Source organism: Pongo abelii, chromosome 18 (assembly GCF_028885655.2).
Source record: "Pongo abelii isolate AG06213 chromosome 18, NHGRI_mPonAbe1-v2.0_pri, whole genome shotgun sequence".
In the NCBI taxonomy this organism is placed as follows: domain Eukaryota; kingdom Metazoa; phylum Chordata; class Mammalia; order Primates; family Hominidae; genus Pongo; species Pongo abelii.
Genome location: NC_072003.2, coordinates 412,977 through 433,608, shown reverse-complemented (window position 1 = coordinate 433,608; position 20,632 = coordinate 412,977). Strand labels below are relative to the sequence as shown.

Genomic DNA, 20,632 nt, shown 5'->3' with positions numbered 1-20,632 from the left:
TCCTCCATGTAAATCAAAATGTCAGAAGTTACGTTTGGATAAAATAAATACCTACACACGTAGGTAGCATTGAGTTTGCTGCCATGGTGCCTGGAGCATATGCCTAAGCAGTGACGAAAGGGATTTTAAATACAGTATCAGACTTGTAGGCATCCCGCCCGTTTTATGGACTCACTTTATTGATGGTAGCTACAGGCTGTGGGCCAGATTCCGTGCTTGCAGGCATTTGATACTGAACTGAGTGAACATGGCTGCTTTATGTGTGGTGTGTACGTGTGTGTACGCTAAATGCTTGGTGTGCTTCCCTGTGGGAACCCAGAGATTTCAGGAATTGGGACATGTTTCAACAACATCAGTAACTTGTGGAGGGGTTCATGTGCTTCCAGGGACACCAAAAAGTCTTCTGTCGGTTGACAGCCAAAAATACACATGATTATAAGAAAATTTTCTTCTGGGCTCTGAAAATTTGGTTCACACATGAATTAAAACATTAGTTTTGGGGCCAGGCAAAGTGGCCTGTCATCCCAGCACTTTGGGAGGCCGAGGCGGGTGGATTGCTTTGAGCTCAGGAGTTTGAGACCAGCCTGGCCAACATGGTGAAACCCAAAATACAATAATTAGCCGGGCGTTGATGGCTCGTGCCTGTCGTCCCCGCCACTTGAGAGGCTGAGGCTGGAGAATTGCTTGAGCCTGGGAAGCTGAGGCTGCAGTGAGAGCTGAGATCGCCCCACTGCAGTCCAGCCTAGGCGACAGAGCGAGACCCTGTCTCAAAATAACAAAAAACAAAACAAAACCCATTAGTTTTGGTTAGAATTTGCTGCTGTTTTCTGTGGTACAGTAGTTCAGCCTCTGTAGAGAGCCAGTGTTTGGCGTCTGTGACAAATGTCTTTCTTTTTCACATGAATGAATTAAATACTTATTGGTGCCTGTTAGTTGCAGGACCTTGTGCTGGGTGCTGTGGGTCCCGCTACTACCAATTATTAACACACAAGACATAAGTCCCTTATGAGAGCATGATGGTGACTTGTGGTTAGCCTCCCTTCTGAGCACTGTCTGGTTAGTCACTTTCCACTTTCCGGTGACTTGGTTCTTCAAGCTAGTGAATGGCAGTACATCTATAACGGTAAGGCTCAGGTGGTCAGGGTGCAGGCCTTCTTTCCTGTGACGGCATCCCAGACAGATGACCATGAGCTAGTGTGGAGGTGCCCACGCTCAGGGTGCTCCCTCCATGCTGATGCGGCTCATGGAGTGGCTGCCGCTGAAGTGGTCTGTGAGCAGCAGGATGTCAGAGCTCACTGGGCCTTGACCTTTAGAGCTGTGTGTTCCTGCTGAGGCCAAGATGACACCCTACCCAGCAGCATTCACACAAAGTCCTTAGCTGCTGAAATGTCACTGGGGGCACATAGGTCGGGTGCGGTGGCTCACGCCTGTAATCCCAGCACTTTAGGAGGCCGAGACGGGCGGATGACAAGGTCAGGAGATTGAGACCATCCTGGCTAACATGGTGAAACCTCGTCTCTACTAAAAAATACAAAAAAATTAGCCGGGCGTCGTGGCGGGCACCTGTAGTCCCAGCTACTCGGGAGGCTGAGGCAGGAGAATGGCATGAGCCCGGGAGGCGGAGCTTGCAGTGAGCCGAGATTGCGCCACTGCACTCCAGCCTGGGCAACAGAGCGAGACTCAGTCTCAAAAAAAAAAAAAAAAGACATTGGGGGGACATAGTTGCAAACCATTCTCCATCTATGGGTGCTTCTTATTTATTTACTAATTTTATTTTATTTTTGCTCCGCCTCCCGGGTTCATGCCATTCTCCTGCATCAGTCTCCTGAGCAGCTGGGACTACAGGTGCCCACCACCACGCCCGGCTAATTTTTTGTATTTTTAGTAGAGATGGGGTTTCACTGTGTTAGCCAGGATGGTCTCGAGCTCCTGACCTCGTGATCCGCCCACCTCGGCCTCCCAAAGTGCTGGGATTACAGGCGTGAGCCACTGTGCCCGGCCTTTTTTTTTTTTTTTTAGAGACAGGATCTTGCTCTGTTGCCCAGGCTGCAACAGAGTGCAGTGGGGTGCAATTATAGCTCACTGCAGCGTTGAACTCCTGGGGTTAAGTGATCCTCTTGCCTCAGTCTTCCAAGTAGCTGGGACTACAGGCATACGCCACCATACCCGGCTAATTAAGAACTTTTTTTTGGTAGAGATTGGGTCTCACTATGTTGCCCAGGTTAGTCTTGAACTCTTGGGCTCAAGGGATCCTCCAGCCTCAGCCTCCTGAGTAGCTGGGACTACAGGTGCGCGACACTACGCCTGGCTCTGTGGATCCTTCTTGCTTCCAGCTGTGAGCAGCTGTTGGCTGGTAAAGTGTGTGCAATGTGAGGAAGTTGGTGTGGGGGACAGATTCCACATAGACAAGGGACAGCAGTGTGGAGTGGTGGCTGGGAGATCCCCCTTGAGTTGGTCCTGGGTTTTAGGGTTTTATTTGTTCCCTGTGACTTGTTCAGCACTCCAGGCTTTTGAACCCAACATGCTTCTCTAAAGCCCTCTCTCCAGCCCGTTTTAGCCAGGACCACTTACATCATGGCAGGCTGTTGTTTCAGTCACCTGCATGGCCGGGTTGAGAGGCATAGCCAGAGCTCCTGGGCTCCTGTAGGACATGGCAGGAAGGACCATAGACCGTGGCAGGGGTTCTGTTGGAGCCCTTATCTACTCTCTTTTGCACACCCCTTGCAGGCTTGTAGCAGCAGCAGCAGTAGTAGCAGCAAATTCTATAGTTCCCTGATGTCTAAGAGGGTGGGTGGTTTGGTTTTCAGCTTAAGGAGTGAAGTCACTGAACTATAGCTTCCTTAGCTAAAAATTGTATTTGCATTTCCTTTTATTCTGTACCTTCTCTGTTCATTAAAGTACCCATTTACTATTTGCTATCTGAATCCTCATCAGAGAGGCTTTTCAGAGTCACGTGCAGCATTCTGACAGAGCATTTTAAGATTGTCTCCAGTGACAGCGTCCGAGCGCCTCTGTGGGCGTGGGTGGTGTCCTTGATCCCTCAGTCGATGGGGCTGAAGGTGACCCATGATTATCTCTTTGAGGCGTGTGTTGAGAGTCGGAGGAACACCCTGCAGTGTGTTCTCATGTGTTGCAAGGTGTACCACGCGTGACGTGATGCAGCAGGCGGAAAACAGTGGCCGTGAGCCTGGAGGACGTGGGGTTCAGAAGACGCCCACCACCTTCGGGGCTGTAGCGCACCTTCCTTTCTCTCTGAGTGTTGGTGGGGCTGGTGGAGCGATTGTCTCCGTCTTACTTGTGAGGGTCCAGCCCTCACTCAGGTTTATACACATAGTCAGGACTAGAGGCAGCTTTCCTTCCTCCGGTCTGCCTGCCTTCCCTGTCCCTCAGCTCTGCAGCTGAGGTGGGAGGTGCTCAAGCTGCCAGCCTCTGTGATGTTCGTGCAGCGAGACTTGTGGGGAGTGGCATTCCCATGTCCTGGGCATCCCTTCTTAGCATGAGAGGCATTCCTGTAGTTGTAAAAGTTTCCAGAAATTGCTTTAAAGTAGAACTATGCTTGTGGCCAAAATATATCTTGATTGAACATTTAAACTGAGTTTCTTGCTTTGAGTTTGAGCGGGAGGGCGTCATCGTGAGTCTTGTCTTGAGAAAACCTCTGGTCGTGTTTCATGGACCCACCTTTCCTAATCCTTGTCCTCTTAATGGTTTCAACAGGACAGATTGATTCACTTTGGAGCTGTAAGTACTGATGTATTAGGGTGCAGCGCTCATTGTTCATTGACGCAGAGTCCCAAAATGAATATCCAAGAGCAGGGTTTCCCCTTGGACCTCGGAGCAAGTTTCACCGAAGATGCTCCCCGACCCCCAGTGCCTGGTGAGGAGGGAGAACTGGTGTCCACAGACCCGAGGCCCGCCAGCTATAGTTTCTGCTCCGGGAAAGGTGTTGGCGTTAAAGGTGAGACTTCGACGGCCACTCCGAGGCGCTCGGATCTGGACCTGGGGTACGAGCCTGAGGGCAGTGCCTCCCCCACCCCACCATACTTGAAGTGGGCTGAGTCACTGCACTCCCTGCTGGATGACCAAGATGGGATAAGCCTGTTCAGGACTTTCCTGAAGCAGGAGGGCTGTGCCGACTTGCTGGACTTCTGGTTTGCCTGCACTGGCTTCAGGAAGCTGGAGCCCTGTGACTCGAACGAGGAGAAGAGGCTGAAGCTGGCGAGAGCCATCTACCGAAAGTACATTCTTGATAACAATGGCATCGTGTCCCGGCAGACCAAGCCAGCCACCAAGAGCTTCATAAAGGGCTGCATCATGAAGCAGCTGATCGATCCTGCCATGTTTGACCAGGCCCAGACAGAAATCCAGGCCACTATGGAGGAAAACACCTATCCCTCCTTCCTTAAGTCTGATATTTATTTGGAATATACGAGGACAGGCTCGGAGAGCCCGAAAGTCTGTAGTGACCAGAGCTCTGGGTCAGGGACAGGGAAGGGCATATCTGGATACCTGCCGACTTTAAATGAAGATGAGGAATGGAAGTGTGACCAGGACATGGACGAGGACGATGGCAGAGACGCTGCTCCTCCCGGAAGACTCCCTCAGAAGCTGCTCCTGGAGACAGCTGCCCCGAGGGTCTCCTCCAGTAGACGGTACAGCGAAGGCAGAGAGTTCAGGTGAGTCCGACGCCAGGCGTCCGCTTTCTGTACTCACCTCCGAGAGCTGGAGAACAAGCCAGGGAAAGGTGCTGATGAGGCGGGCGTTAACCCATACCGGATGTCCTGTTGCCGCTGGGGTTGAATTTTGGTTCTGTTCTTATTTGTGATACTTTTGCATTTGTCATTAGATACTTTTTTATATTTGTAATGTTGAGAATACTTTTACTGAGAACAGACTAAAATATATGACTTTATGAATCATTAGGAACATCGGAATTCTTAGACGTCACAATGACATGTAAACTTTACCCTTCAGCAGTTAAGTCTGTAACCTCTTAAATAGGAGCTGGATCTACCCAGTAGACATGGTCCTTTGTGCTTAATAAAGGGAGGAGTGGACGTTTCAGGGCATCGATAAGAATTGGAGAATTGGATTCTTGCTTTTTTTTTTTTGAGACGGAGTTTCATTTTTGTTGCCCAGGCTGGAGTGCAATGGCACAATCTCAGCTCACTGCAACCTTCGCCTCCCGGGTTCGGGCGATTCTCCTGCCTCAGCCTTCTGAGTAGCTGGGATTACAGGCATGTGCCACCACGCCCGGCTAATTTTGCATTATTAGTAGAGACGGGGTTTCTCCATGTTGGCCAGGCTGGTCTCGAACTCCCGACCTCAGGTGATCTGCCTGCCTCGGCCTCCCAAAGTGCTGGGATTACAGGCGTGAGCCGCCACACCCGGCCAGATTATTGCTTTCATAATGATCTTCTAAGCTTCTTCCTAGAGGCTGAGAAATAGTAGGGGGGACGTTTTACGTGTGGGGAATGGTCAGAGTACTTTGAAAACTTTCTGTGGCTATAGTGGGCATTCCAGGATTAGGCCTTTTTTCCTGCCAACAAAATCTGTTGGTGCCGTTGTGTAGTTCACAGCAGCCCGGACCCTGAGGCGATCCTGGCAGGGCGTGTGGGGTGCGTGTGTTGCCTGGGAGGGAGCAGAGTGGTGCTCAGCCTTGGAACCTGTTTCTTCGTTCTTCCTTCCCCGTGATCCCTGCGTGGTTCCTGAAGGTTTATTTGGCTTTCGGGCTGGCATCTACTGTGCTTGTGAGCAGAGCGCATGCATTTCCCACTCTTTCCCTAGAGCTGGTGACCAGAGGCTCCGGCCTGTGTAACTTTGAAAGCCTGGAATTCATGTGGCCTCTGCTGATCTAATCAAGACTCCGAAAGCACAGTCCCATGTGCTGGGACTCTCCCGAGGAGTTATTAAAAACCCATATTAGTTCTTCAAGCTTACTGTGACACAGAAATTGGCTACTTGCTCATAAACACAGGATTAAACATGTCTAAGGTTAAACTTGTAGTCTAAGTGATACGATTTAAGATGGACTGTCGACTGGGCGCAGTGACTCACGCCTGTAATCCCAGCACTTTGGGAGGCCGAGGCGGGCGAATTACCTGAGGTCGGGAGTTCGAGACCATCCTGGCCAACATGGTGAAACCTCATTTCTACTAAAAATACAAAAATTAGATAGGCGAGGTGGCGCATGCCTGTAATCCCGGCTACTCGGGAGGCTGAAGCAGGAGAATCGCTTGAACCTGGGAGGCAGAGGTTGCAGCTAGCCTTGGTTGTGCCATTGCACTCCAGCCTGGGCAACAAGAGGACAAGAGCGAAACTGTCTCAGGAAAAAAAAAAAAAATGGACTTTCTAGGTTAATTTTTTTATTTTTTGAGACGGAGCCTTGCTCTATCGCCCAAGCGGGAGTGCAGTGGCGCCATCTCTGCTCACTGCAAGCTCTGCCTCCCGGGTTCATGCCATTCTCCTGCCTCACCCTCCCGAGTAGCTGGGACTACAGGCGCCCGCCACCACGCCCGGCCAATTTTTTGTATTTTTAGTAGAGATGGGGTTTCACCGCGTTAGCCAGGATGGTCTCGATCTCCTGACCTCGTGATCCGCCCACCGCAGCCTCCCAAAGTGCTGGGATTACAGACGTGGGCCACCACACCCAGCCTTTTTTTCCTTTTGCTCATTGTCTTTAGCCAAGTGCTATTTAGCAAGCATTTTAGGACACAATATGCCACAAAGTTATCCTGTTTAGTAAGCCTGGTATAACTGAGAGTTGAGTTTCTTTTTTTTTGAGATGGAGTCTCGCTCTGTCACACAGGCTGGAGTGTAGTAGCATTATCTCACTATCTCAGCTCACTGCAACTTCTGCCTCCTGGGTTTAAGTGATTCTCTTGCCTCCCAAGTAGCTGGGATTACAGGTGTGTGCTACCAGGCCTGGCTAATTTTTGTATTTTTAGTAGAGACGGTGTTTCGCCACGTTGGCCAGGATGGTCTCGAGCTCCTGGGCTCCAGTGATCTCAGCCTCTCAAAGTGCTGGGATTACAGGTGTGAGCCACTGCACCTGGCTGGTTATTTTTTTTTTACCTGTTTTTTTTGTTTGAGATGGAGTCTCGCTCTGTCGCCCAGGCTGGAGTGCAGTAGTGCAATCTCAGCTCACTGCAACCTCTGCCTCCTGGGTTCAAGTGAGTCTCCTGCCTCAGCCTCCCGAGTAGCTGGGATTACAAGTGTGAGCTACCATGCCCAGCTACTTTTCTGTATTTTTAGTAGAGATGGGGTTTTACCATATTGGCCAGTCTGGTCTTGAACTCCTTTCCTCAAGAGATCCGCCCGCCTCAGCCTCCCAAAGTGCTGGGATTCCAGGTGTGAGCCACTGCGCCCGGCGCTGGCTGGTTATTTTTAAGATGAGACTGAAGTTGAGGGCTGGGCTGCAGGAAGAAAATGAGCTCTGTTCTGATTTCTGCCGTTAGAACCCCAGTGCCTCCCTCCCAGCTACTCTTCAGTTCTTGGCTGCGAGCAGTAGCTTTGCCGTCTGTCCTTGGTTTGCTGTATTTGTAATAAGCAACCTTTGCTATGAAATTAGTGGAATACATTGGCTTCTCCTGTCTAATTTTGTGTAGCTGTGTCTACACAGTTTGGGTCCTAACTTGCCTGCTCTGGGGCTGCTGGTGGCAGAGGACCCTGGGGCTTGGGAGTCCTGTCTGCGGTTGAATCATCTCTGTGGGAGGTGGCCTGTGGTGCAGCCTTGTGGCTTGAAGATCTCTGATGTTGGAATGGTTGCTTGTCAGCACGGACAGGGCATGAAGTCCAGGCTGTGTTCCTCACATTTGGACCATTCTCTTTGTCCTGCCAGGTGTGGGTGAGGGTGCACTAGGTTGGAAGTCGTGGAAACCCACCCACCTGAGCCCAACCCTGAAGGGCACTGTTGAGGCAGAGCCTCAGGTGTGCCTCAGTCAGGGCCTGGCACCTTTGCTTTGTGCCAGTGTGACTTTGCCTGCCTGGTGGGTGGCTTCGTGGGCTTTGTGTTGGAGGTGGCTGCTGCAGTGACCTTGGGCTCTGGGCTCTGGTTTACAGATGCTTCCCGCAGCTCTGACGGACGGGCCTGCTGTTGCTCTGAGGAGGGCACCTGTGCCGCTGTGTCCTGTCTGTCTCAGCACAGTCATGGTGCGTGTGCTGGGGGCTGTGCAGCAGGGCCACTTCTGAAGGAAAGTGGGGTTCTCCACCCAGACAGACGGCTGCTCCCCAGTGGGGAGCTGGGGGTGGTCCTCCAAAGAAAGGCTGCGGGTAATGCAAAGGGAAAAGGAGCGTGGGTACTGAACAGGCAGCTGGTGAGCATTACTACCACAACAGGGCCTGGAGCTTAGGCCTCACGTGTTAGGGGATGCATTTCCTGTGGAGAGCCGGTTAGTCGTCCCGGTGTGTCCGGAATTGGTGGGTTCTTGGTCTCACTGACTTCAAGAATGAAGCCGCGGACCCTCGCCGTGAGTGTTACAGTTCTTACAGGCGGCGTGTCCGGAGTTTGTTCCTTCTGATGTTCAGATGTGTTTGGAGTTTCTTCCTTCTGGTGGGTTCATGGTCTCGCTGGCTCAGGAGTGAAGCTGCAGACCTTCGCGGTGAGTGTTACAGCTCTTAAGGCAGCGCGTCTGGAGTTGTTTGTTCCTCTCGGTGGGTTTGTGGTCTCGCTGGCTTCAGGAGTGAAGCTGCAGACCTTCGCAGTGAGTGTTACAGCTCATAAAGGCAGTGTGGACCCAAAGAGTGAGCAGCAGCAAGATTTATTGCAAAGAGAGAAAGAACAAAGTTTCCACTGTGTGGAAGGAGACCCAAGCAGATTGCCACTGCTGGCTCGGGCAGCCTGCTTTTATTCTCTTATCTGGCCCCACCCACATCCTGCTGATTGGTGGAGCTGGTAGAGCCGAGTGGTCTGTTTTGACAGGGCGCTGATTGGTGCGTTTACAATCCCTGAGCTAGACACAAAGGTTCTCCTTGTCCCCACCGCATTAGCCAGATACAGTGTCGACACAAAGGTTCTCCAAGTCCCCACCAGAGTAGCTAGATACAGAGTGTCGATTGGTGCATTCACAAACCCTGAGCTAGACACAGGGTGCTGATTGGTGTGTTTACAAACCTTGAGCTAGCTACAGAGTGCCGATTGGTGTATTTACAATCCCCTAGCTAGACATAAAGGTTCTGCAAGTCTCCACCAGAGTAGCTAGATATAGAGTGTCGATTGGTGCATTCACAAACCCTGAGCTAGACACAGGGTGCTGATTGGTGTGTTTACAAACCTTGAGCTAGATACAGAGTGCCGATTGGTGTATTTACAATCCCCTAGCTAGACATAAAGGTTCTCCAAGGCCCCACCAGTGTAGCAAGATACAGAGTGTCGATTGATGCATTCACAAACCCTGAGCTAGACACAGGGTGCTGATTGGTGTGTTTACAAACCTTGAGCTAGATACAGAGCGCCGATTGGTGTATTTACAATCCCCTAGCTAGACATAAAGGTTCTCCAAGGCCCCACCAGAGTAGCTAGATACAGAGTGTCGATTGATGCATTCACAAACCCTGAGCTAGACACAGGGTGCTGATTGGTGTGTTTACAAACCTTGAGCTAGATATAGAGTGCCAGTTGGTGTATTTACAATCCCTTAGCTAGACATAAAGGTTCTCCACGTCCCCACCAGACTCAGGAGCCCAGCTGGCTTCACCCAGTGGATCCCGCACTGGGGCTACAGGTGGAGCTGCCTGCTAGTCCTGCGCCGTGCGCCTGCACTCTTACCCCTTGGGTGGTCGATGGGACCGGGCGCGGTGGAGCAGGGGGCTGCACTCGTCGGGGAGGCTCCGGCGGCACCGGAGCCCACAGAGGGGGTGGGAGGCTCAGGCATGGCGGGCTGCAGGTCCTGAGCCCTGCCCTGCGGGAAGGCAGCTAAGGCCTGAAGAGAAATTGAGCACAGCGCCGGTGGGCTGGCAATGCTGGGGGACCCAGTACACCCTCTGCAGCCGCTGGCCCAGGTGCTAAGCCCCTCATTGCCCGGGGCCTGCAGGGCCGGCCAGCTGCTCCTAGTGCCCGGCCCGCCAAGCCCACGCCCACCCGAAAGTCCAGCTGGCCCGCAAGCGCCGCACGCAGCCCTGGTTCCCGCTCGCGCCTGTTCCTCCACACCTCCCTGTCAGCTGAGGGAGCTGGCTCTGGCCTTGGCCAGCCCAGAAAGGGGCTCCCACAGTGCAGTGGCGGGCTGAAGGGCTCCTCAAGTGCCGCCAAAGTGGGAGCCCAGGCAGAGGAGGCGCCGAGAGCAAGCGAGGGCTGTGAGGACTGCCAGCACGCTGTCACCTCTCACCGGGGTGGAATTTGCGTGGAGGAACGTGTCAGGAGGGCCAGGCCTCGGGTGCTGACCCCTCTGTCCTGGGGGCTGCTTTGCCTGCATCTCTGCCACAGTCCCTCATCCCCTGCAGTGGGGCTGCTGCGGTCCAGCACGGCCACAGGCGTCCAGTTCCCCTGTGGGAGGCCTGGGTGCGGGTCCTTGTTGGTCCGTGCGTGAGCCGTGTGGTGGTTTCACATACTTGATTTGAGGAAAGTGAAGTGTTCTGCTTAGGTGTTTGTCTCAGCCTAGGAAAGAGCTCCATTCCTGGCCCTTCTCTGCATTTGTCCCACTCACCCGCTGTCATTTTGAGCGCCTGGGCCAAGGTTTCATGGGGTTCCTCCCTGCCTCCCCGGTTCTGCCTCTGTGGGAACACTTTCTGCACCTTCGGGTCTTTGTTCCCATTGTCAGTGGAACTTTGAACAGAGCTGGCTGGTTCACCTCGTCATTTCAGCGGTGTAGATCAGCAGGCAGGTTCTGCTGTTGACTGAGTGCTGGGCGGGAGGCCCAGGGCCTGTACTCCCAGGCCGGCGGGCTCAGGCTCTGCTCCTCTTCAGGGTGGCTTGGCCCACCAGGCGGCCTTCAGGGCTGGCCTTGCATGCGCCTGCCAGGTCCGCTTGGTCAGGCCCGCAGTCCCCTCACCACTGGCCCCTTCTGTTGACTGCCCTGACCTTCCTCGCTGGCTGGGGACAGGGTCTTTCTAGATATTTTCGTGTGTCTTCCCGGGCCAGTCCAGTGATGCATTTATGGATAGGGCTGGTCAGTGTGGCTGTGGCCAGAGAGTGGATGACAGACATGTCCACAGCAGGAGCAACATGGTGGCTTGTCTTGGGCTCCTGGTTCGTGGAGCTGCCCAGAGGACTGGTGGGTCCTTTCAAGGTGGGCAGCCAGCACTTGCTGTTCAGGTTCCCGCAGGGGTGCGTGAGGAACCGTCTGACCTGCTCATTAGTTTATTGACTGTGTTTCTGGTAATGGCCTAAAAGGTTAAGAGAAGAAATGGTTAAAAAAAAAAAAAAAAAGAAGAAGAGAAAGAAAGGGCCCAAAATGTGTACAGAGTTGTCTGTGGAGGACTGGTTTTGGGTTTCCGTGTCAGTTGGATTTCAGGCGGTGGTGCTGTTGAAGGTGCCCGGCTGCAGAGGGGCTGTGTTGCAAGGGTGAACTCTGCTTCCTGTGCAAAGGGTGTGGCCCAGGGAGGGGTCGCCCCCAGGCTTGTCTTGTTAAGGGGACCTCTGCTGTGGTGCAGAGGGAGCAGAGGTGCTTGTGAGCCATACTGCCGGTTGCGTGGGCTCCCCTTGCCTGGGTGTGGGAGGCTTTCTAGTCTCCTTTGGGGTATTTGCTTCCCCTCTTTGAGCAGATCTAAAGAGAATTTTTTTTTTTTTTTTAAGACAGAGTCTTGCTCTGTCACCCAGGCTGGAGTGCAGTGGCACAGTCTCGGCTCACTGCAGCCTCCGCCTCCCAGGTTGAGGCAGTTCTCCTGCCCCAACCTCCCCAGTAAGCTGGGGTTATAGGCACCCGCCACAATGCCTGGCTAATTTTTTTTTTTTTTTTTTTTTGAGATGGAGTCTCGCTCTATCGCCAAGGCTGGAGTGCAGTGGCACAATCTCAGCTCACTGCAACCTCCATCTCCTGGGTTCAAGCGATTCTCCTGCCTCAGCCTCCTCAGCAGCTGGGACTACAGGCGCGTGTCACCACGCCCCGCTAATTTTTTTTGTATTTTTAGTAGAGATGGGGTTTCACCATGTTAGCCAGGATGGTCTCGATCTCCTGACCTTGTGATCCGCCCACCTCAGCCTCCCAAAGTACTGCGATTACAGGCGTGAGCCACGGCGCCCAGCCTGTTTTTGAGACCAGGCTGGCTGGTTTTGAACTCCTGACCCCAAGTGATCTGCCTGCCTCGGCCTCCCAAAGTGCAGGGGTTGCAGGTGTGAACCACCACGCCCAGCCCAAAGAGAAATTTTTTTGTTTGTGGATGTCCAAGGAAAACTTTAAAAATGATTCCTGGCCAGGCATGGTGGCTCACGCCTGTAATCCCAGACTCTGCTGGACTCTGCCGGTGCTCTGCTGGACTCTGTCACCACAGCACCAGCTTGCATCCCACTTTTTTTTTTCCCCCAAGATGGAGTTTCGCTCTTGTCTCCCAGGCTGGAGTGCAGTGGCACGATCTCGGCTCACTGCAACCTCTGCCTCTCAGGTTCAAGTGATTCTCCAGTCTCAGCCTCCCGAGTAGCTGGGATTACAGGTGCGTACCCCCACTCCTGGCTACTTTATGTATTTTTAGTAGAGACAAGGTTTCGCCATGTTGGCCAGGCTGGTCTCGAACTCCTGACCTTAAGTGATCCGCCCACCTCGGCCTCCCAAAGTGCTGGAATTACAGGCGTGAGCCACTGTGCCCAGTCCATCTTGTATTTTTATGCAGCTGTCAGTGGGCAAGGACTCCAAACATATTTTTTCTCTTCCTTAGCCACGTAAAGCTCCATAGTCTCAGACAGGTTTCAGCAGAGTCCACGAAAGTATCTGTAGTTGCCTGTCAGGCCAAAGGATTCTGGAACCGAGAGGCCCCTTTGACTGGGTGGACCTCAGTCCCGAGCTGTGTGGGTGGGTTGTGAAAGGGAAGCACTTTGCAGACAGCCAGTGGCAGACGTGCTGACGAGACTGTGTGCCTGGCCCTGGTGCTGGTGCTGACCTGCAGCAGCTGTTTCTGGAGGGCTTGGAGCAAGTGTCCCTGTGGGCCCGTGTGGCCCTTCTTGGAACTGAGCCGTAGCCGTGACTGGCTGCCTGGCACCCCAGCCCATTCTCACATTTTGTGCCAGTGTCACAGATTTGAATTGATGCACACGCTCCGGTTCTGCTCATCCTTGTCAAACGCAGACGTCATCTGTAGCAGCGTACCCTGCAGTTATCGGAGGTGGGGGCCAGGCTGGGCCATGGTGGCTGTCAGGGAGAGAGGGCCGCCTGTTGGCTCTTTCTTGGGCCCCTCCGCTGCCTACTTGCGCGTGTGGAGGGCAGCAGCTTCGCCTCAGTTTCCACGTGTCACATCTGTGAGAATAACCACTCAGGGTCCTCTCAGAACCCATTAGCTCCAGAAGGTGTTTGGTCTCTCCACTCCCTGAAAGATGGAGACTGGTCACAGGGCTCTGTGAAAACACACACAGCTCCACCATACTGCTATGGCGTCCGGGGGGCCCCCAGAGGCCGCATGCCCGGCTGAGTGTGCATAGGGCCCAGACTCCATGCCCTTCTCCTCCAGCAAAGTACCCTGGGCCCTGTCCGGAGTTGGACTCTGGCTTGTGTGGATTGCATCCTCGGCCCATGGGCCTCCTTCGTGATCCGTTGAGGCATCTGCTGGCAAATGGGCTCAGCTCTTGGCTCAACCGCTGGCTGGGTGGCCAGGTGGCCGGGTGGCTGGGCGTCCGGGTGTCCGGGTGTCCGGGCAGGCGCTGTCCTCGCTGTGAGCTGCAGTGGGCTGCTTGGTCCTGGGCCCTGCTCATGGCACTCACCCTCCTGCCTCCTTTGAGGTTGCTCCAGTGCTTTTTTTTTTTTTTTTGGTTTTGACCCACCCTGGATCTTTACTAGCTCACCTGTAGTCTATGGGATTGGTGTCTGCCCCTAAACAAACATTTAAAATAACCCTAAGGAGTGCTGCTTGTAATAGTCCAGCAAATAGGATGACTTGAATGCCCAGTGGCAAGCTGGTTGGTTACACAGGCATTTTTTTTCTGTACAGTTGGATATGTGGGCTTTTAATTTTTTTCTTTGTTTTTCTGTATTTTCCAAATTCCTATAACAGCATGTTTATAATTAGAAAGTATATTATTAAAAGAATAAAAGCTTTATAATATGCAGCTATTCAAAAGCACATTTTTTCTTTAAAAAGGATACACGTAAATGTGTCTTTTTTTTTTTTTGAGATGGGGTCTTGCTCTGTCACCCAGGCTGGAGTGCAGTGGTGTGATCTTAGCTCACTGCAACCTCTCCCTCCCAGGCTCAAGAGCTGCTCCTCCCTCAGCCTCCCCAGTAGCTGGGATTACAGGTGCCCACCACCACGCCGAGCTAATTTTTTTGTGTTTTTAATAGAGACGGGGTTTCACCGTGTTAGCCAGCATGGTCTCAATCTCCTGACCTCGTGATCCACCCGCCTCGGCCCCCCAAAGTGCTGGGATTACAGGCGTGAGCCACTGCGCCTGGCCCACACCTAGTTAAGTTCTTGTATTTATGTTTTTTTTTTTTTTTTTGAGGCGGAGTCTTGCTCTGTTGCCCAGACTGGAGTGCAGTGGTACAACCTTGGCTCACTGCAACCTCCGCCTCCTGGGTTCAAATGATTCTCCTGCCTCAGCTTCCTGAGTAGCTGGGATTACAGACATGCGCCACCACACCTGGCTAATTTTTGTATTTTTAGTAGAGATGAGGTTTCACCATGTTGGCCAGACTGGTCTTGGACTGACCTCGTGATCTGCCTGCATTGGCCTCCCAAAGTGCTGGAATTACAGGTGTGAGGCAACGCGCCCAGCTGGTGTCTGTTCTTTTAGGGACACCAGCCCTCTTGGGTCAGGGTCCCACCTTTACGTTCTCATCTAACAATAACACTTCCTTAACTTCAAGCACAGCCACGTGGTGGTCAGGGCTGACACATATTAATTGGGCAACACGGTTCGGTCCTTAGTGCCTTTTCTGAGTAACGTGCTCACTGCTATCTTGTGTCCACTGGCTCTTTGAGAGCTCTGCTGCTCTCCTGTCTCACCCCCCGCCCTGAGGTGTTCATGCTTGGTGCTTTCACTTCTGAGCCAAGTGGGTCAAGCATTTTCTTTTTTGAGACGGAGTTTTGCTCTCGTCCCCTAGGCTGGAGTGCAATGGCACGATCTTGGCTCACTGCAACCTCCGCCTCCTGGGTTTAAGAAATTCTTCTGCCTCAGCCTCCCGAGTAGCTGGGATTACAGGCATGCGTCACCACGCCCAGCTAATTTTTGTATTTTTAGCAGAGACCAGGTTTTACCATGTTGGCCAGGCTGGTCTCGAACTCCTGACCTCAAGTGATGCACCTGCCTTGGCCTCCCAAATTGCTAGGATTATAGGCGTGAGCCACCATGCCTGGCCATTTTCTTTCCTGTACAGTTTTGTGTGTTTGTTTTTGAGTTAATAATGGCTGTTTTTTTTTCATTTGATTAAATACTTTACTTTCCAACTTAAATCTTCCCATATTCTTCAGCTCAATAGAGTGCTTGTGAATATTCTCCTCAGTGTAAAACCTGTTGGGTAAAGTATTTTTTCTCTGGAAGACATGTGTCCTGAAGTCTTCCATATTCCCACTCTGGTTGAAACAGTTACTCTTTAGGCATCCTGTGGTGCTGGGTGCTGTGGCGCTGGTGTGTATGGTACTGGGTGCTGTGTAACTGTGCGCAGGGGTACTGGGTGCCGTGTAACTGGGCGCAGGGGTACTGGGTGCCGTGTAACTGGGCGCAGGGGTACTGGGTGCCGTGTAACTGGGCGCAGGGGTACTGGGTGCCGTGTAACTGGGCGCAGGGGTACTGGGTGCCGTGTAACTGGGCGCAGGGGTACTGGGTGCCGTGTAACTGGGCGCAGGGGTACTGGGTGCTGTGTAACTGGGCGCAGGGGTACTGGCATGCCGTGTAACTGGGCGCAGGGGTACTGGGTGCTGTTATTGGGTGCCGTGGTACTGGCATGCTGTGTAACTGGGCGCAGTGGTACTGGGTGCTGTTATTGGGTGCCGTGGTACTGGGTGTTGTGTTATTGGTGCCATGGTACTGGTTTCTGTGTTATTGGCATGCAGTGGTACTGGGTGCTACGTTATTGGTGTGCCGTGGTACTGGGTGCTTTGTTATTGGCATGCTAGGTACTGAGTGCTATGTTATTGGTGTGCTGGGTACTGGGTGCTGTGTAATTAGTGTGCCGTGGTACTGGGTGCAGTGTAATTAGCGTGCTGTGATACTGGGTGCTGCATTATTGGCATGCCGTGGTACTGGGTGCTGTGTTATTAGTGTGTCCTGGTACAGACTAGTGGCTGAGGTGCGCCTTTGTGGAGATCTGAGTGTGACGTAAGTAGAGGCACTAGCGTGAGAGCCCATCATGCAGTGTCAGGCTTGCACCTTTACTTGGAAATTCCATTAGCTTTGGAATTTATAGCTTCGTGGTGCAGTGTGGAGTTATGTTGGAGATACCATAAAGATAAAGCATTTCCATGGTGAACAAAAAAGTTTACAAATAAAAGCAGTCCAGGCCGTTTTTATTTTGGCTTTGTTATGTGTCCACTTACGGCTGTGCATTCTATACGCCAATGGGAGTGTTTGATACATTCTCATGAGTTGGTTGCGTTTGGTTCATTTGGGTAAAGTGAAACTCCTTTTAAAAGAAGCAGAAAAAAATTAAATATCTCATAAAAATAAAGATTTTCTATTTTTGCCTCAGAGTGTTTCTCTCCAGTGAGTGGTGTGTAATTAGTGTGCCATGGTACTGGGTGGTAATTAGCGTGCCATGGTACTGGGTGCTGTGTAATTAGCGTGCCATGATACTGGGTGGTTTGTTTTTGGCATGCCATGGTGCTGGGTGCTGTATTATTGGCATGCTGTGGTACTGGGTGCTGTGTTATTGGCGTGTTGTACTGGGTACTGTGTTATTGGCATGCTGTGGTACTGGGTGCTATGTTATTGGTGTGCTGTGGTATTGGGTGCTGTGTAATTAGCATGCCATAGTACTGGGTGCTGCATTACTGGCGTGCTGTGCTACTGGGTGCTGTGTTATTAGTGTGCAGTGGTACTGGGTGCTGTGTTATTGGTGTGTTGTGGTACTGGGTGCTGTGTAATTAGCATGCCATGGTACTGGGTGCTGCATTATTGGCATGCCGTGGTATTGGGTGCTGTGTAATTAGCATGCCATGGTACTGGGTGCTGGGTTATTGGCATGCTGTGATACTGGGTGCTGTGTTACTGGTGTGCTGTGGTACTGGATGCTGTGTAATTAGCGTGCCATGGTACTGGGTGCTGTGTTATTGGCATGCCATGGTACTGGGTGCTGTTATTGGTGTGCCATGGTACTGGGTGCTGTTATTGGTGTGCCATGGTACTGGGTGCTGTGTTATTGGTGTGCCTTGGTACTGGGTGCTGTGTAATTAGCATGCCATGGTACTGGGTACTGGGTGCTGTAGTACTGGGTGCTGTTATTGGCATGCCATGGTACTGGGTGCTGTGTTATTGGTGTAATGTGGTACTGGGTGCTGTGTTATGGGCATGCTATGGTACTGGGTGCTGTGGTACTGCGTGCTGTGTTATTGGATGCCATGGTACTGCATGCTGTGTTATTGGTGTGCTGTGGTACTGGGTGCTGTGTTATTGGCATGGTATGGTACTGAGTGCTGTGTTACGGGCATGCTATGGTACCTGGTGCTGTGTTACTGGTGTGCTGTGGTACTGAGTGCTGTGGTAGTGGGTGCCATGGTATTGGGTGTGCTGTGGTACTGGGTGCTGTGTTATTGGCATGGTATGGTACTGGGTGCTGTGTTATGGGCATGCTGTGGTACCTGGTGCTGTGTTACTGGTGTGCTGTGGTACTGGTGTTATGTGCTCATGCCAAAAGAACTTGAAGGAGAGATGAGTTGGGTTTAGAATTTAGGTTGGGTGGCACCTCCCCATAAATTTGGAGGAATTGCACCATCACCTTCTGTTTTTCTGAGCTGCACTGGAAAGATCTGGCTCCATTCTCTTCATACGGTGTGGATGGGGCTTTTTTTCTTCCCTCCAGACATTTTTTGGATGTTTTCTTTATCAACAGTGTTATTTCATAATATTGTGTTTTGCTTGGGGCTTTTTTCTTTCATTGTGCTGAAGAAATTTGTCCTTTAATTCTGGACTTTAAAAAATGCTATTTGTTTCTTTTCTTTTTTTTTTTTTTTTCTGAGACGAGTCTGGAAAAAAAGGCTCGAGCGATCCTCCTGCCTCAGCCTTCAGAGTAGCTGGGACTATAGGCACCAGCACACCCCACTGATTTTTTTTTTCGAGATGGAATTTCGCTCTTGTTGCCCAGGTTGGGGTGCAGTGGTGCGATCTCGGCTCACCGCATCCGCTGCCTCCCGGGTTCAAGCAATTCTCCTGCCTCAGCCTCCTGAGTAGCTGGGATTACAGGCATGCGCCACCACACCCAGCTAATTTTGTATTTTTAGTAGAGATGGGGTTTCTCCATGTTGGTCAGGCTGGTCTCAAACTCCCGACCTCAGGTGATCCGCCTGCCTCGGCCTCCCAAAGTGCTGGGATTGCAGGTGTGAGCAGTCGCACCTGGCCCACCTCTCTAATCTTTTTTTACAGTTTTTTGTAGAGACAAGGTCTCCCTATGTTGCCCAGGCTGGTCTCAAGCTCCTGGCCTGGAGCAGTCCTCCTACCTTAGTCTCTCAGAGAGTTGAGATTTCAGGTGTGAGCCATTGATTGCATCCGGCCAGAAATGTTATTTCTTTGATAATTCCTTCTCTCCCTCTTTACCATTTCTCATTTTAGAACTTATTTGAGACCTTATGTAGATTTTGGGCCATTTAGAGTGATCCTTTAAATTTTAAATCTTTCATATATTTTGCATTTCTTTTTGTTGTGTTTTCGTATCTTTTCAATACATTTTTTCCTGCCCTTGCTTTCTGAATATACACAAAAAGTTATCCTTTTTTTTTTTTTTTTTGGTTTAGATCAACATTGTTTAGATCAAAATCTTTCTGGAGATGTTAAGATGTTAAGTGTAATTTTTTTTTCTTTTTTTTTTTTTTGAGAAGGAGTCTCGCTCTGTCGCCCAGGCTGGAGTGCAGTGGTGCGATCTCAGCTCACTGCAACCTCCACCTTCCGGGTTCATGCCATTCTCCTGCCTCAGCCTCCCTAGAGCTGGGACTACAGGCGCCTGCCACCACGCCCAGCTGATTTTTTGTATTTTTAGTAGAGACGGTGTTTCACTGTGTTAGCCAGGATGGTCTCCATCTCCTGACCTCATAATCCGCTCACCTCGGCCTCCCAAAGTGCTGGGATTACAGGCATGAGCCACTGTGCCCGGCTTTTTTTTTCTTCTTGAGATAGTCTTGCTCTGTCATCCAGGCTGGAGTGCAGTGGTGTGATCTCAGCTCACTGCAGCCTCAACCTCCTGGGCTCAAGAAATTCTCCCACCTTAGCCTCCTGAGTAGCTGGGACCACAGGTGTGCCTCACTGTGCCTGGGTAATTTTTTATTTTTTTATTTTTTATTTTTAAATTTTTTTTGAGACAGAGTCTCGCTCTGTTGGCCAGGCTGGAGTGCAGTGGCACAATCTCGGCTCACTGCAACCTCCGTCTCCCGGGCTCAAGCAATTCTCCTGTCTCAGCCTCCTAAGTAGCTGGGATTATAGGCGTGTGCCACCACCCCTGGCTAATTTTTATATTTTTATTAGACTCAGGGTTTCTCCATGTTGGCCAGGCTGGTCTCAAACCCCTGACCTCAGGTAATCCGCCTGCCTTGGCCTCCCAAAGTGCTGGAATTAAAAGCGTGTGAGCCACTGCGCCTGGCTTGTTTTTTTAAGTTTTTATTATTTTAATTTCTTTTATTGTTATTTTTAATTTTTATTAACTTTATTTTATTATTCTATTATTTTATTATTATTTTTTATTTCTGTCACCCAGGCTGGAGTGCAGTGGTGTGACCACTGTTCACTTTAGCCTCAACTAGAGATAGGGTTTCACCATGTTGGCCAGGCTGGTCTGGAACTCCTGACCTCAGGTGATCCGCCTCCCTCTGCCTCCCAAAGTGTTGGGATTACAGGCGTGAGCCACCGCGGCTGGCCCTGGCTATTTTTTTTTTTTTTTTTTTTTTTGTAGAGATGGGTTCTTGCTGTGTTGCCTAGGCTGGTCTCAAACCCCTGGCCTCAAACAGTTCTTCTGCCTTGGCCTCCCAATGCATTGGGATTAAAGGTGTGAGCCATGACGCCTGGCTGCAGGGTGTTTTTTTTTTTTTTGGAGACGGAGTCTTGGTTTGTTGCCCAGGCTGGAGTGCAGTGGCGTGATCTCAGCTCACTGCAAGCTCTGCCTCCCGGGTTCACGCCATTCTCCTGCCTCAGCCTCTTGAGTAGCTGGGACTACAGGCGCAAGCCAATGCCCGGCTAATTTTTTCATATTTTTAGTAGAGACGGGGTTTCACTGTATTAGCCAGGATGGTCTCAATCTCCTGACCTCGTGATCCGCCTGCCTTGGCCTCCCAAAGTGCTGGGATTACAGGCGTGAGCCACCGTGCCCAGCCTGGCTACAGGTTTTATATCCTGTTTCTAAAAGTTAAATATGCTTTACTT

General features: G+C 51.4%; 1 protein-coding gene across 4 annotated transcripts in view; it reads left to right on the top strand.

Annotated features, from left to right (window-relative positions):
* The window catches only part of AXIN1 (axin 1), a 69,599-nt gene that overhangs the window by 1,927 nt on the left and 47,040 nt on the right, over positions 1-20,632 (top strand). For all 4 annotated transcript variants that reach the window (XM_054533255.2, XM_024233308.3, XM_054533256.2 and 1 more), the window contains exon 2: positions 3,715-4,673. In XM_054533255.2, coding sequence (XP_054389230.1) covers positions 3,796-4,673 — 878 coding nt within the window. In that variant the 5' untranslated portion in view covers positions 3,715-3,795. The remainder of the gene's footprint in view (positions 1-3,714; positions 4,674-20,632) is intronic.